General features: G+C 41.4%; 1 protein-coding gene across 1 annotated transcript in view; it reads left to right on the top strand.

Moving 5' to 3' along the window:
• The first annotated feature begins 17 nt into the window (after positions 1 to 17).
• The window catches only part of LOC106567587 (remodeling and spacing factor 1), a 67,343-nt gene continuing 50,594 nt past the window's right edge, over positions 18 to 16,766 (top strand). The window contains exon 1 of the mRNA XM_014137088.3: positions 18 to 2,387. Coding sequence (XP_013992563.3) covers positions 2,234 to 2,387 — 154 coding nt within the window. The 5' untranslated portion in view covers positions 18 to 2,233. The remainder of the gene's footprint in view (positions 2,388 to 16,766) is intronic.

Genomic DNA, 16,766 nt, shown 5'->3' with positions numbered 1-16,766 from the left:
AAGTGTCTGTGTGAATTACAATTGCATGTGTAATTATTATTATTTTCTTATCTGGTACATTTTGTATGACAAAGTATGGACAACTGCTCATGCCAAAATCATGGGTATTAATATGGAGTTGGTCCCCCCTTTGCTGCTATAACAGCCTTCGCTCTTCTGGGAAGGCTTTCCACTAGATGTTGGAACATTGCTGTGGGGACTTGCTTCCATTCAGCCACGAGCATTAGTGAGGTCAAGCACTGATGTTGGGCAATTAGGCCTTGCTTGCGGTCGGCGTTCCAATTCATCCCAAAGGTTTTCGATGGGGTTGAGTTCAGGGCTCTGTGCAGGCCAGTCAAGTTCTTCCACACTGATCTCAACAAACCATTTCTGTATGGACCTCGCTTCGTGCATGGGGGCAGTGTCATGCTGCAACAGGAAAGGGCCTTCCCCAAAATGTTGCCAAGAAGTTGTAAGCACAGAATCGTCTAGTATGTATACTGTAGCGTTAAGATTTCCCTTCACTGGAAGTAAGGGGCCTAGCCCGAACCATGAAAAACAGCCCCAGACCATTATGCCTCCTCCAAACTTTACAGTTGGCACTATGCATTCGATCTGGTAGCGTTCTCATGGCATCAACCAAACCTAGATTGGTCCGTCGAGACTGTCAGATGGTGACGCGTGATTCATAACTCCAGAGAACTCGTTTCCACTGCTCCAGAGTCCAATGGAGGCAAACTTTATAACACTCCAGCCGAAGCTTGGCATTGCGCATGGTGATCTTAGGCTTGTGTGCGGCTGCTCTCCCATGGAAGCTCCCGACAAACAGTTCTTGTGCTGACGTTGCTTCCAGAGGCAGTTTCAAACTTGGTAGTGAGTGTTGCAACCGAGGACAAACTATTTTTACGCATTTCAGCACTTGGCGGTTCAGTTCTGTGAGTTTGTGTGGCCTGCAACATTGTGGCTGAGCCTTTTGTTGCTCCTAGACATTTCCACTTCACAATAACAGCACTTACAGTTGAAGGGGGCAGGGCAGATATTTTACAAACTGATTTGTTGGGAAGGTGGCATCCTATGACTGCCATATGGAAAGTCACTAAGCTCTTCAGTAAGGCCATTCTACTGCCAATGTTTGTCTATAGAGATTGCATGGCTGTGCTCGATTTTATACACCTGTCAGCAACGGGTGTGGCTGAATTGGCCGAATCCACTAATTTTGAAGGGATGTCCACATACTTTTGTAACATTACCTGTGTCAGTATTTACCATCACTCATTGCATTTGAAAAATCAGGGTAATTGACTTCTAAATCATTAGCAAAATCATGTTTTAGATGGGTGAAATACAGCTTTGCATGGAAAACTAATAATTATATAGTTTTCCCAAAATTATATTTTTGCTGTGGAGACTAATCCAATGGATGAATAAGTAAAAATACTTAGTTTTTGGGGATATCTATACGTCTATTTATTTTTGACAACTTTTACTTAACCACATTCCTAAAGAAAATAATGTACTTTTTGCTCCATTTTCTCTGACACCCAAAAGTACTCGTTACATTTTGAATGCTTAGCAGGTCAGGAAAATTGCCTGAATCACACATTTATCAAGATGACATCCCTACTGCCCCTGATCTCACTAAACACATACTTTGTTTTTAAATTATGCCTGAGTGTTGGAGCATGCCCCTGGCAATCTGTAAATAAAAGACGATGCCATCTGGTTTGCTTTTTATAAGGAATTTGAAATTATTTATACTTTTACTTTTGATACTTAAGTATATTTAAAACCAAATACTTTTAGACTAACTCAAGTAGTATTTTACAGGGTGACTTTCATTTTTTGAGCCATTTTCTATGATGGTATCTTTACTTTTATCCCCACTGAGTGTTCCTGGCGTTACATGTTACAAGTGGATGAATTAATACAATTGCCAATAGGCAGGCAGTGTATCACATTGTAGAAGTTATTCAAGCTACAAAATGGCAGCTGCGTCCGAGCCACTGTATGGCAGACTTTCTATGTATTTATTTGGGGCTAAATTGCCTAACTATGGAAGAATGTGAAACTGTTCGCACCTTCATCAGTGCCAAAATTATCACCGAAGGATCATTCCCCGCGCATACTCTTTACATTAGTAATTTCACTTTTTACCGCAAAGACCTCTGGGCTGCTATTTTCCTTTTCGCGGTGAATTGTGGGCAATCATTGGTCCGCCGAGCTTTTCGAGTCTGCTGTTCCACCATTGGAAAATATGGCTGCCTCGGCTCCATCGGCGGGTTTCTCCTCCGATTTGTGCCCAAGCTACGCCGTGATATGCTCTTTTCTAGAGCGTTACGGAGCTTTACTGGATCTACCGGAGCTCACATTTCCGCAGTTGGAGAGATATCTCCAAGACACATCTTCAGGTATAGTTTGAAAAGCGCGAGCTGCTGTGGGGACGTGCGACTCCACACCATTGCATAGTGTTCTGTGTCGTTTGTCCCAGCTAGCTCGTTGTTATTGTGTGTTTTCCAAACGTTTTATATGCATTTTTGCTGTCCCAAATTCACACTAAAGATCCCGGGTGAGTCAGATACTTTGTTTTTGCACTGTTTAACTCCGAACTTTTTAAAGACTGAAAGGCTTCGTTGAAATTTGCTGATTTTTAAATGATTGAATTTATTTTCCAGCCTTTATCTGCCATGGACCGAATTGCACGATATCACATCCTACAGAAACTGCTTTGAGCTTTTGCACAAAGATTAATTGCTGTTAACATTTATGAAGGTATGGGCACACATGTTCGTCGGTTTATGACGTTTGTTGTGATAAGGACAATTGTCCATTTGTATTTACCGTGAAGCAATATTTTAGTAGTGGTTCGCTCGCGCGGTATTGCGCACGCGCACACCTGGTCTTCCTGCTCAATGGACTCCTTCTGTAATTAGGTTCCAATTAGCTTGTATAGTAGCCACAAAGTCCAAATTGTCAACAAATCTTAATGGTTATGTTTAAAATAAAAATTGTATGATTTCGATGCATGAAGTAAAAATCATATTTGGAGCCGACTTAGTTATTTGGAGGTCCCAGGCAGAGGCCCTGTTCCTCACCCCCCAATTGTTTTCATTTGTGAGTAATTTAACTGTAAAAATGTATTACCTTTTAATGTAACATGAAACAGTCACTTTTTGAAGTGATTTGATGAGAGATTTTTTTTACCCATAGCACAATTATCCCAAAATAATTCTAGCATCTGAACAGTGCACTGTTCAACTGCCAACTTTCCTTCAATTCACAAGTGGCTGAAACTATCTCATCGGAGGAAGCATCAGATTGATCGAAACAGCGCCTCTGACTTACTGTATGTAGCCCATGTATCTGTTGCCAGACAGCATCAGATACAGTGCCTATAGAAAGTCTATTTCTTCATTTTATTGTTATAAAATGGATTTAATTGTATTTTTTTGGTCAACGATCTACACATTACTGTCTAAGTAGAACAATTCTCTATATTTTTTAAAGATTAATGAATCAAAAAAACGATATACCTTGATTAGATAAGTACTCACCCCCCTGAGACAGTACATGGTAGAAACACATTTGGCAGCAATTACTGCTGTGAGTCTTCTTGGGTAAGTCTAATAAGAACTTTGCACACCTGTGACCGACCGGCTTGATTCGGTCTTGAAATGGTGTTTTACATTGGATAAATGAAGAGACTCAGAGCTAGAAAATGTTATACCATACTCTACAGTTGAGGAACAATGGGAAAGTAATTCTGCTTTGAAAGTTGATAAACTTGTAACCTCAATTTTGAGAAAATGTCCCTTGAATGTTTTAGTACCCACTGGAGAGCTCTGCTTTGTCTACATTCATTCAGCATCATTCATACCCTTCTAAGCTTTAGCCCCACCCATCTCTTTAAGGATTCACATGTGCGGCTATGTACTAAACAACCAAAGATTAAAACACTAAAGGCTGGTTTATACTACGGGTGTGTTGGTAAATTTAATCTGGAGTGCCAGACTGTGCTCTGGGTGTAAATAAACTGTGTTGTCAGATTGTCCATTCGTAATTGAGTGTTTCATTCTCAGAGTGCACACTGGATGCTCTGGCTGAAAAGTAGGGTTGATCCAAGCGTTCTGACCTAACAGCAGTCAAGCACCCAAGCTAACTGGCTAACGTTGGCTAGCTAAACTCAGCAAAAAAAGAGAAGTCCCTTTTTCAGGACCCTGTCTTTGAAAGATTATTCCTAAAAATCCAAATAACTTCAGGTCTTCATTGTAAAGGGTTTAACCTGTTGGGGATGGGGGCAGTATTTTCACGGCCGGATAAAAAACGTACCCGATTTAATATGGTTACTACTCCTGCCCAGTAACTAGAATATGCATATAATTATTGGCTTTGGATAGAAAACATCCAAAAGTTTCTAAAACTGTTTGAATGGTGTCTGTGTAAAACAGAACTCATATGGCAGGCAAAAACCTGAGACAAATCCTGACAGGAGGTGGCCTGTCTGACAAGTTCTTGTTCTTCTTGGTTCTGTTTATTGAAGACTGAGGATCTTTGCTGTAACGTGACACTTCCTACAGCTCCCATAGGCTCTCAGAACCCGGGAAAAAGCTGAATGATATCGAGGCAGCCCCTGGCTGAAAAACATTAGCGCGTTTGGATAGTGGCCGGTCAGAGGACCCTTAGACTGGGGCACGAGATGTTTTTATTTTCTCTCTCTTTGAACGTAAACATGCTTTCCCGGGCGGAATATTATCGCTTTTTTATGAGAAAAATGGCATAAAAATTGATTTTAAACAGCGGTTGACATGCTTCGTAGTACGGTAATGGAATATTTAGATTTTTTTTTTGTCACGAAACGCGTCGGGCGCGTGACCCTTATTTACCCTTCAGATAGTGTATTGAACGCTCAAACAAAACGCCGCTATTTGGATATAACTATGGATTATTTGGGACCAAACCAACATTTGTTATTGAAGTAGAACTCCTGGGAGTGCATTCTGACGAAGAACACCAAAGGTAATCAAACTTTTCTAATAGTAAATCAAAGTTTGGTGAGTGCCAAACTTTGTTGGTGTCAAAATAGCTAGCCTGTGATGGCTGGGCTATCTACTTAGAATATTGCAAAATGTGCTTTCACCGAAAAGCTATTTTAAAATCGGACATATCGAGTGCATAGAGGAGTTCTGTATCTATAATTCTTAAAATAATTTATGTTTTTTGTGAACGTTTATCGTGAGTAATTTAGTAAATTCACCGGACGTGTTCGGTGGGAATGCTAGTCACATGCTAATGTAAAAAGCTGTTTTTTGATATTTATATGAACTTGATTGAACAAAACATGCATGTATTGTATAACATAATGTTCTAGGGGTGTCATCTGATGAAGATCAAAGGTTAGTGCTGCATTTAGCTGTGGTTTGGGTTTATGTGACATTATATGCTAGCTTGAAAAATGGGTGTCTGATTATTTCTGGCTGGGTACTCTGCTGACATAATCTAATGTTTTGCTTTCGTTGTAAAGCCTTTTTGAAATCGGACAGTGTGGTTAGATTAACGAGAGTCTTGTCTTTAAAATGGTGTAAAATAGTCATATGTTTGAGAAATTGAAGTAATAGCATTTCTAAGGTATTTGAATATCGCGCCACGGGATTATACTGGCTGTTGAGTAGGCGGGCGTCCCACCTAGCCCATAGAGGTTAAACACTGTTTTCCATGCTTGTTCAATGAACCATAAACAATTAATGAACATACAGCTGTGCAATGGTCGTTAAGACACTAACAGCTTACAGACGGTAGGCAATTAAGGTCACAGTTAGGACACTAAAGAGGCCTTTCTACTGACTCTGAAAAACACCAAAAGAAAGATGCCCAGGGTCCCTGCTCATCTGCGTGAACGTGCCTTAGGCATGCTGCAAGGAGGCAGGAGAACTGCAGATGTGGCCAGGGCAATAAATTACAATGTCCGTACTGTGAGACGCCTAAGACAGCACTACAAGGAGACAGGATGGACAGCTGATCGTCCTCGCAGTGGCAGACCACGAGTAACAACACCTGCACAGGATCGGTTCATCCGAACATCACACCTGCGGGACAGGTACAGGATGGCAACAACAACTGCCTGAGTTACACCAGGAACGCACAATCCCTCCACAGTGCTCAGACTGTCTGCAATAGACTGAGAGAGGCTGGACTGAGGGCTTGTAGGTCTGTTGTAAGGTAGGTCCTCACCAGACATCACCGGCAACAACGTCGCCTATGGGCACAAACCCACTGTCGCTGGATAGAGAAGACTGGCAAATGTGCTCCTCAATGATGAGTCACGGTTTTGTCACACCAGGGGTGATGGTCGGATTTGCGTTTATCGTCGAAGGAATGAGCATTACACCGAGGCCTGTACTCTGGAGCTGGATCGATTTGGAGGTGGAGGGTCCGTCCTGGTCTGGGGCGGTGTGTCACAGCATCATCGGACTGAGCTTGTTGTTATTGCAGGCAGTCTCAACACTTTGCATTACAGGGAAGACATCCTCCTCCCTCATGTGATACCCTTCCTGCAGTCTCATCCTGACATGACCCTCCAGCATGACAATGCCACCACGCACAGAACGAGCAGTATGGCTGATTTCCTGCAAGACAGGAATGTCAGTGTTCTGCCAATGCCAGCGAAGAGCCCGGATCTCAATCCCGTTGAGCATGTCTGGGACCTGTTGGATTGGAGGGTGAGGGCTAGGGCCATTTCCCCCAGAAATGTCTGGGAACTTGCAGGTGCCTTGGTGGAAGAGTGGGGTAACATCTCACAGCAAGAACTGGCAAATCTGGTGCAGTCCATGAGGAGGAGATGCACTGTCGTACTTAATGCAGCTGGTGGCCACACCAGATACTGACTGTTACTTTTGACTTTGTTCAGGGACACATTACTCCATTTCTGTTAGTCACGTGTCTGTGGAACTTGTTCAGTTTGTCTCAGTTGTTGAATCTTAGGTTCATACAAATATTTACACATGTTAAGTTAGCTGAAAATAAACGCAGTTGACAGTGAGAGGACGTTTGTTTTTTGTTTTTTTGCTGAGTTTACATCCAGACACAAATGAGAGATCTGCTCACTCTGACAATTTTACTCGCAGAGCTGGTTAGGCTGATTTTTATGTTGTCCAGAGCATTGGTGACTGCAACTGTGCTGCTGGCAACAATCTAATTACGTTTTTTTTTTTTACAACATTTACTGACACTGGCCATATTCAACGGGTGTTGAGCATTTGTAAATTTGTCAGTTATTCTGCACTCTGACGAGAGTGCTCTGAAATCGGAGTAGACAGCCAGAACGAATTTACCAGCTACGTCTATCGACAGTTGTTGCAGTGACATCAACATTCTACTGAAATGGATACTTGCATAGTGGAGTAATTTTTTTTTTTAGACATGTAGCTAGCTAAACAATTAACCAAAATCCCAACTCGTAACGTTACAACCCTACATGAATCTGCAGGTAGCTAACCAACCAGGTTCGATGTTAGCTAGCTAACATCAGGCTACAGTGAGGGAAAAAGTATTTTATCCCCTGCTGATTTTGTACGTTTGCCCACTGACAAAGAAATTATTTAATGGTAGGTTTATTTGAACAGTGAGAGACAGAATAACAACAAAAAAATCCAGAAAAACGCATGTCAAAAATGTTATAAATTGATTTGCATTTTAATGAGGGAAATAAGTATTTGACCCCCTCTCAATCAGAAAGATTTCTGGCTCCCAGGTGTCTTTTATACAGGTAACGAGCTGAGATTAGAAGCACACTCTTAAAGGGAGTGCTCCTAATCTGCTTGTTACCTGTATAAAAGACACCTGTTCACAGAAACAATCAATCAATCAGATTCCAAACTCTCCACCATGGCCAAGACCAATGAGCTCTCCAAGGATGTCAGGGACAAGATTGTAGACCTACACAAGGCTGGAATGGGCTACAAGACCATCGCCAAGCAGCTTGGTGAGAAGGTGACAACAGTTGGTGCGATTATTCGCAAATGGAAGAAACACAAAAGAAGTGTCAATCTCCCTCGGCCTGGGGCTCCATGCAAGATCTCACCTCGTGGAGTTGCAATGATCATGAGAACGGTGAGGAATCAGCCCAGAACTACACGGGAGGATCTTGTCAATGATCTCAAGGCAGCTGGGACCATAGTCACCAAGAAAACAATTGGTAACACACTACGCTGTGAAATACTGAAATCCTGCAGCGCCCGCAAGGTCCCCCTGCTCAAGAAAGCACATGCATGCCCTTCTGAAGTTTGCCAATGAACATCTGAATGATTCAGAGGACAACTGGGTGAAAGTGTTGTGGTCAGATGAAACCAAAATGGAGCTCTTTGGCATCAACTCAACTCGCTGTGTTTGGAGGAGGAGGAATGCTGCCTATGACCCCAAGAACACCATCCCCACCGTCAAACATGGATGTGGAAACATTATGCTTTTGGGGTGTTTTTCTGCTAAGGGGACAGGACAACTTCACAGCATCAAAGGGACGATGGACGGGGCCATGTACCGTCAAATCTTGGGTGAGTATCTCCTTCCCTCAGCCAGGGCATTGAAAATGGGTTGTGGATGGGTATTCCAGCATGACAATGACCCAAAACACACGGCCAAGGCAACAAAGGAGTGGCTCAAGAAGAAGCACATTAAGGTCCTGGAGTGGCCTAGCCAGTCTCCAGACCTTAATCCCATAGAAAATCTGTGGAGGGAGCTGAAGGTTCGAGTTGCTAAACGTCAGCCTCGAAACCTTAATGACTTGGAGAAGATGTGCAAAGAGGAATGGGACAAAATCCCTCCTGAGATGTGTGCAAACCTGGTGGCCAACTACAAGAAACATCTGGCCTCTGTGATTGCCAACAAGGGTTTTGCCACCAAGTACTAAGTCATGTTTTGACTTAGAGGGGTCGAATACTTATTTCCTTAAATAAAATGCAAATCATTTTATAACATTTATGACATGTGTTTTTCTGGATTTTTTTGTTCTGTCTCTCACTGTTCAAATAAACCTACCATTAAAATTATAGACTGATAATTTCTTTGTCAGTGGGCAAACGTACAAAATCAGCAGTGGATCAAATACTTTTTTCCCTCAGTTTATAACTAGCAATGCAAATGCTTCTGAAATAAGAATAATATTACTACACAGATCATACACGTAACATTAGCTTGCCAGCCAGCTAACGTTAGCTAGCTAGCTAACAGTTTCACTTTAACTTGAAATGAAAATGAATTTCTGACTAAATTAGAAACGTGTAGTATCTGACAATGCAGTTAGCTAGACTCTCTTACCCATGTACATGGATGGACACTTCTCCCTCTTTGTCACGGATGCCATGTTTGCCCTTAGTTTGAAGATGTCGTCTGGAGCCTTTTGTGTGTTCTCTTTACGACTCCGTCTGCATGTTTGCAATCAAACGCCAGAATTTTCTCCATCTCCTTAGCTATCGTAATCATATTCCACTGATTTCAAAACTTGGTCCTCCAGAAAGTGGAGAGCAACACTTATGCAGTTTTACTACGTGATATCTTTCAAAAAAAGCCATGTTAGAAAGGATTACCTACTAGAGGTTGACCGATTTATGATTTTTCAACGCCGATACCGATTTATTGGAGGACCAAAGGAGCCGATACCGATTTAAATCGGCCTATTTAATTATTTTTTATATATATTATATATACACACTTTTGTGATAATGACAATTGCAATAATGCTGAATGAACAATGAACACTTTATTTTAACTTAATATAATACATAAATAAAATCTATTTAGTCTCAAATAACATGAGAACATATGTTAAAACGAACCACCAGCTTTGATGGGTCTTCAATATTCCCAGTTAAGAAGTCTTAGGTTGTAGTGCAGAAAGCAGAGCTTGTCTGCATGGTCCCCAGTCAGTCTGCTCCTCCGCTTATCATAAATGATTACCACCTCACTGAACACTCTCTCGCTCGCTTGGGACCGAAGAAGGTGGGGGACAGAGAAACTTTGCCAGTGGAGCGAGTGATCGAAGTCAGTCCTCATTCTGCTTCCACCACTTCAAAGGCAAGCCGCTCTTTCTGTCAATGACAGGCTCTGTGAGGTAACGCTCAAACTCAATTTCAAAACTGCGCTGGACTTCAGCCCTGCCCTCTTGGCTTCCAAGGATTCTAGCGTAGAGGATGTCCATCAGACTGGGTGGCTGAACTACCTGGACTCTTTGCCTTTTTGCACATGGATCTGGGTCCTCCTCTTCACTCGTCGCATCTGCTGTGACTCTGGGATTTGGTTTCCTTAGTAGGTCAGACTACTCCTTCAGCCACTCTTTTGCTTTCTCTAGCGCTGTCCCTGAGGTGAAGGCATAGCTCGTGTAACGTGGATCCAGGACAGTTGCCAGCACCAGGCACTTTGTCTCCTCTGCCTTGGAGAACCTCCTTGTCAGACTGTCCAACATGGTCTTCCGTAAGGTTTTGATGCCTTGAGTAGAAGAACCCTCCTGCTGCAGCATCAGCTTCAGCACCGACACACTGGGGGTGATGCATGCTGCTGTAGAGTTGGAGTGGCTCATCTCCAGTGTCACCTCCTCCATAGGTACCAGAGTCTCAATTAGGTTAGAGACAAACTGCTGATGTGCCCGTATTCACCTGCATACACATTCAGTACACGCCTCTGTTCAAACATCCTCTGCAACATGTGTAGTGTTGAGTTCCAGCGAGTTTGAACTGCTTGGATGATGCTGTGTTTGGGAAGGCCAAGCTCTTCCTGAATGGCCCTCAGCCTCTGTTTGGCCAGTACAGAGTGGTCAAAGTGAGTTGCACAGCTCTTCAACATGGCAATAATGTCTAGCACAGCTCTCTGACTGGATAGGCCATCATTGATTACAAGCTGTAGGGTGTGTGCACTGCAGCTGAAGTCTGGAAGCTCTGCCAGTCTCATACCTTTCACCATGTTTGCCCCACTGTCCCTGAGGACCAACACTACACGTTCTGTGTGGATTTCCCAGTATTCCAACATGGTCAAAAACATCTCTCTGATGTAGTTTCCTCTGTGTGATCCATTCATAGTCTTGACATTCAGCACAACCTGTTTTCTTGTCCAAACATTGTCAATGAAATGTCCAGTAAGGCTCATCAGGGACTCTAGTGCCTCACCAGCAGTCAGTTGTGAATGCCATGTGTGGAGCGTTGACTGGTGCCACCAGATTCTTCACTTTCATCACAACTCTTTCATGCGTTTTATCTAGCATTTCTGTGCGAAATAATTTGTCTTCGATCCTGTACCGGGGTTCAGCAAGAGTAATCAGCTGCTGAAAACCAACGTCAGACACCACTGTGAATGGCTGGTTGTCAGTGGCAATCATCTCAATAATTGTTTCACCATCTTCTTGGCCCTCGGGTCTTTGTCCTGCCATTTTGCTTGTTTATTAATAAGTTGTAAGATTGTAGCCTGTGATGTCTGTGACGTGTCTATCACTTTTTCCTTGTGAAGAATTTGCATTGCTTTTTTCATCATTGCTTCCTTATGGGCTTTTGGGTGGGTGTTCTTAAGGTGATTCCACAGGTTAGTGGGATTTTCTGATTTAGGCGTTGCTGACCCCATGCTTACATCTTTATCACAAATAAGACACCTTGCTTTCCCTGGTGCCAATTCAATGTAATAGTCCCACACTGGTGCTCTGCGTTTCTCTGCCATCTGTAAAACACACACACACACACACACAGCTCTGAAGTGACAACGATACTGTAGAGTCTGCTTAGGAGACAAATACTCTCAACTGTTTGAATAATAAAAATGGAGTAAGTTACCTGTGATGAATGCTGGAAACAAAAACTGTAATTTCTATATGCAGGAAATCCTATTTTAATAATGGGCATGGTAAGAATTGACTACCAAAGTGCGAGTCACAATTCCCATGACACCTTCTAGCAAAATCTGAAAAGCGGTTCCTTCATTTATTCCATAGGATATTTTTTAGATTAACTTAAAATAAGGTCTGTGTTTGGTTTAGGCTTACACCACCTTGCCAATTTTATAACTGTGTAGATATCCATAGGATATAACTCTGATCAATATAAGCGAAGAGCATTTTTTTTGTAGAGTGGATTTATGAAAATATGTTGACAAACGTTACCTAGTGAGATTTACACGGGTATCAAAACGCCAAGGCGGTTTAAGCACAAAACACAGACCTTATTTGAAGTAGATCAAGACATTCTCTATGGAAGACATGAACGGTAAAATAACGAAGGAACCCCTTTCAAGTTCAGCCGCAAGTTATTACAGGAATTATGACGCGTCGACTATTTCTCTCTAAACCATATATCTTTGACAATTACGAGCCTGCTGCTGCCTACCACCGCTCAGACTGCTCTATCAAATCATAGACTTAAAACCCTTTCACACGTACCATCACACAGGGTGTGATCGTTCTACAGTGGTCCCTGAAGCGTACGATCACACCCCGTGTGATTAGAACACTCATTGAGAACGGTCAGTTTCGAATGATGCAACAATCAGCATTTGAGCTGGCCACACCTTTTTCAGAAACTATTTACACAAATACAGTTTTTACAAAGTTATGTCCAGAATGTGAGCAGTTTATTTTTGGATGCAATGTTCAGATATTCACAGAAGTATCTGTAGCATAACACAATCATCCAAACCGGAAAATTGTAGGCTACATTTGTCCTAGCGCTAACTGAGGAAAGATTGACGCAACACAAGCAAGCGGTCATATTTTCGAACTCTCGGTCGACATAAACTACAGTATGAATTAGCTAATAGCAATTACTATGTATAATTTATCACATCACGGGTGAGCTCACCGTTGATCAAAATAATTGAGTAAAACACTTTCTAGATATCGAAAGTAATCCGACGATTAGTTTCAGCGCGCAGCCATGCTTTTTTTTACCTCACAGAAACCAAAGATAATAAGAGAAGACAAGATTAGTTTGGTCTGTTTATAGTATGCATGTTGGAGGGGTGTGTCATCTACCATCGTTCACATTCACATCCTGAAGTTCTCAAAAAATGAGTGAACCCTTACTCACCGAATTGTTATAGCATCTTTGGTCCGACAGACGATCAAGTGAAACCCAGAATGCATTGTATGTCAACAAACATGGCTCCATACACATAGCTGGAATTAGCTTAACTCATCGTAATCAGTACAACCTTCAAAACATTATTTTACACACATACTATGTGCCCATTACAATTTATGCAAAAATCGGAATGCATGATTTATCACTGGTAATTGAAAAACCTGAATAAAATAGTAAATATATCAATAATACCACACACAACATTTTCTGAAAGTGATTTATTGATACAAATGGCGCGTGCAGGCAGTCAATCACAGTAACCTCTCACTCCCACTCTGAGCCATTCAGTGTTGTTGTTTATGTAACAATCACATTCTGGAATGGAGAGAACGTTCTAACATCACGTGCATAAAAAAACTCACGCTGGGGCGACCGTTAGAGATATTTGGAACTAGCGCATGAAAGGGTTAACCTCTTGGGGCTAGGTGGGACGCTAGCGTGCCACCCGTGGTGCACTCCATCAACAGCAGGTGCATTTCAAGAGCGGCAAATTTGAATCCAAATAAATGTCAAAATTCAAATTTTTCAAAAATACAACTATTTTACACCATTTGAAAGATAAACATCTCCTTAATCTAACCACGTTTTACGATTTCAAAAAGGTTTTACGGCGAAAGCATAAATTTAGAGTATGTTAGGACAGTACATTTACAAGAGTTGTGTGTAATGTTTTGTCAAGTCAAAGACAGGGTCACCAAAACCATAAAACCAGCTAAAATGATGCACTAACCTTTTACAATCTCCATCAGATGACACTCCTAGGACATTATGTTAGACAATGCATGCATTTTTAGTTCTATCAAGTTCATATTTATATCCAAAAACAGCGTTTTACTATGGCATTGATGTTGAGGAAATCGTTTCCCTCCAATAACCGGCAGTCAAGTCAGCGTCACAAATTAAATAATTAAAATTAGAAAACATTGGTAAAATATTATATTGTCATTTAAAGAATTATAGATTTACATCTCTTGAACGCAATCAACTTGCCAGATTTAAAAATAACCTTACTGGGAAATCACACTTTGCAATAATCTGAGCACTGCGCCCAGAAAAATACGCGTTGCGATACAGACTAGACGTCATGTTGGGGAGATCTAAAATCTAAAATACTATGTAAATAATCCATTACCTTTGATTCTCTTCATCAGATGTCACTTCCAGGTATCACAGGTCCATAACGAATGTAGTTTTGTTCAAAAAAGCTCATCATTTATGTCCAAAAATCTCCGTCTTGTTAGCACATGATCTAAGCCAGCCGGACTTCTCGTCATGAACGAGGGGAAAAAATATATTTACGTTCGTTCAAACATGTCAAACGTTGTATAGCATAAATCATTAGGGCCTTTTTTAACCAGAACATGAATAATATTCAAGGTGGACGAATGCATACTCTTTTATAACGTATTGGAACGAGGGTACCCAACATGAACTCGCGCGCCAGGTGTCTAATGGGACATCATCGTTCCATGGCTCTTGTTCGGTCAGATCTCCCTCCAGAAGACTCAAAACACTTTGTAAAGGCTGGTGACATCTAGTGGAAGCAATAGGAAGTGCCAAAATATTCCTCAGCCCCTGTGTTTTTCAATGGGATAGGTTTAAAGGTCAATACAACACATCAGGGTATCCACCTCCTGTCAGAAAATGTCTCAGGGTTTTGCCTGCCAAATGAGTTCTGTTATACTCACAGACACCATTCAAACAGTTTTAGAAACTTTAGAGTGTTTTCTATCCATATATAATAAGTATATGCATATTCTAGTTACTGGGTAGGATTAGTAACCAGATTAAATCGGGTACATTTTTTTTATCCAGACGTGCAAATGCTGCCCCCTAGACCCAACAGGTTAACCTCTCTGGGCTAGGCGGGACGAATTCGTCCCACCTACGCAACAGCCAGTGTAATCCAGTGGCGCGATTTTCAAATACCTTTAAAAATCCTATTACTTCAATTTCTCAAACATATGACTATTTTACAGCTATTTAAAGACAAGACTCTCGTTAATCTAACCACACTGTCCGATTTCAAAAAGGCTTTACAACGAAAGCAAAACATTAGATTATGTCAGCAGAGTACCAAGCCAGAAATAATCAGACACCCATTTTTCAAGCTAACATATAATGTCACAAAAACCCAGAAGACAGCTAAATGCAGCACTAACCTTTGATCTTCATCAGATGACAACCCGAGGACATTATGTTATACAATACATGCATGTTTTGTTCAATCAAGTTCATATTTATATCAAAAACCAGCTTTTTACATTAGCATGTGACGTTCAGAACTAGCATACCCCCCGCAAACTTCCGGCGAATTCACTAACAATTTACTAAATTACTCACGATAAACGTTCACAAAAAGCATAACAATTATTTTAAGAATTATAGATACAGAACTCCTCTATGCACTCGATATGTCCGATTTTAAAATAGCTTTTTGGTGAAAGCACATTTTGCAATATTCTAAGTACATAGCCCAGCCATCACGGGCTAGCTATTTAGACACCCGGCAAGTTTAGCACTCACCAATATCAGATTTACTATTACAAAAGTTTGATTACCTTTTGTTGTCTTCGTCAGAATGCACTCCCAGGACTGCTACTTCAATAACAAATGTTGGTTTGGTCCAAAATAATCCATCGTTATATCCGAATAGCGGCGTTTTGTTCGTGCGTCCCAGACACTATCCGAAATGCTAAATCAGGGTCGTGCGCATGGCGCAATTCGTGACAAAAAAAATCTAAATATTCCATTACCGTACTTCGAAGCATGTCAACCGCTGTTTAAAATTCATTTTTATGCCATTTTTCTCGTAAAAAAGCGATAATATTCCGACCGGGAATGTCCATTTAGCTAAACAGAGGAAAGAAAACAACGCTTTTGGTCGACGCGGGCACGAGCCTGAGTCTCACAGTACTGTAACCAGCCACTACCCAAACACGCTACTTTGTTTCAGCCAGAGCCTGCAAAGCCACGATTCAGCATTTTGCCGCCTTCTGAGAGCCTATGGCAGCCGTAGGAAGTGTCACGGGACAGCTAAGATCCTCACTCTTCAATAAACAGAGACAAGAAGAACGACACCTTGTCAGACAGGCCACTTCCTGCATGAAATCTTCTCAGGTTTTTGCCTGCCATATGAGTTCTGTTATACTCACAGACACCATTCAAACAGTTTTAGAAACTTTAGGGTGTTTTCTATCCAAAGCCAATAATTATATGCATATTCTAGTTACTGGGCAGGAGTAGTAACCAGATTAAATCGGGTACGTTTTTTATCCAGCCGTGTCAATACTGCCCCCTAGCCCTAACAGGTTAACTATAATATAATAAACCTTAGTTTCCAGATTTGACCATATTAATGACCTATCATCTCAAACACTATTCTTTCAGTGACATACGGAACCGTTCCGTATTTTATCTAATGGGTGGCATCCATAAGTCTAAATATTCCTGTTACATTGCACAACCTTCAATGTTGTGTCATAATTATGTAAAATTCTGGCAAATTAGTTCGCAACGAGCCAGGCGGCCCAAACTGTTGCATATACCCTGACTCTGCGTGCAAGGAACGCAAGAGAACTGACACAATTTCACCTGGTTAATATTGCCTGCTAACCTGGATTTCTTTTAGCTAAATATGCAGATTTAAAAATATATACTTCTGTGTATTGATTTTAAGAAAGG

Source organism: Salmo salar, chromosome 13 (assembly GCF_965601325.2).
Source record: "Salmo salar chromosome 13, fSalSal1, whole genome shotgun sequence".
In the NCBI taxonomy this organism is placed as follows: Eukaryota; Metazoa; Chordata; class Actinopteri; order Salmoniformes; family Salmonidae; genus Salmo; species Salmo salar.
Note: the sequence above shows the minus strand (reverse complement) of the source record. Positions and strands in the feature narration are given on the sequence as shown.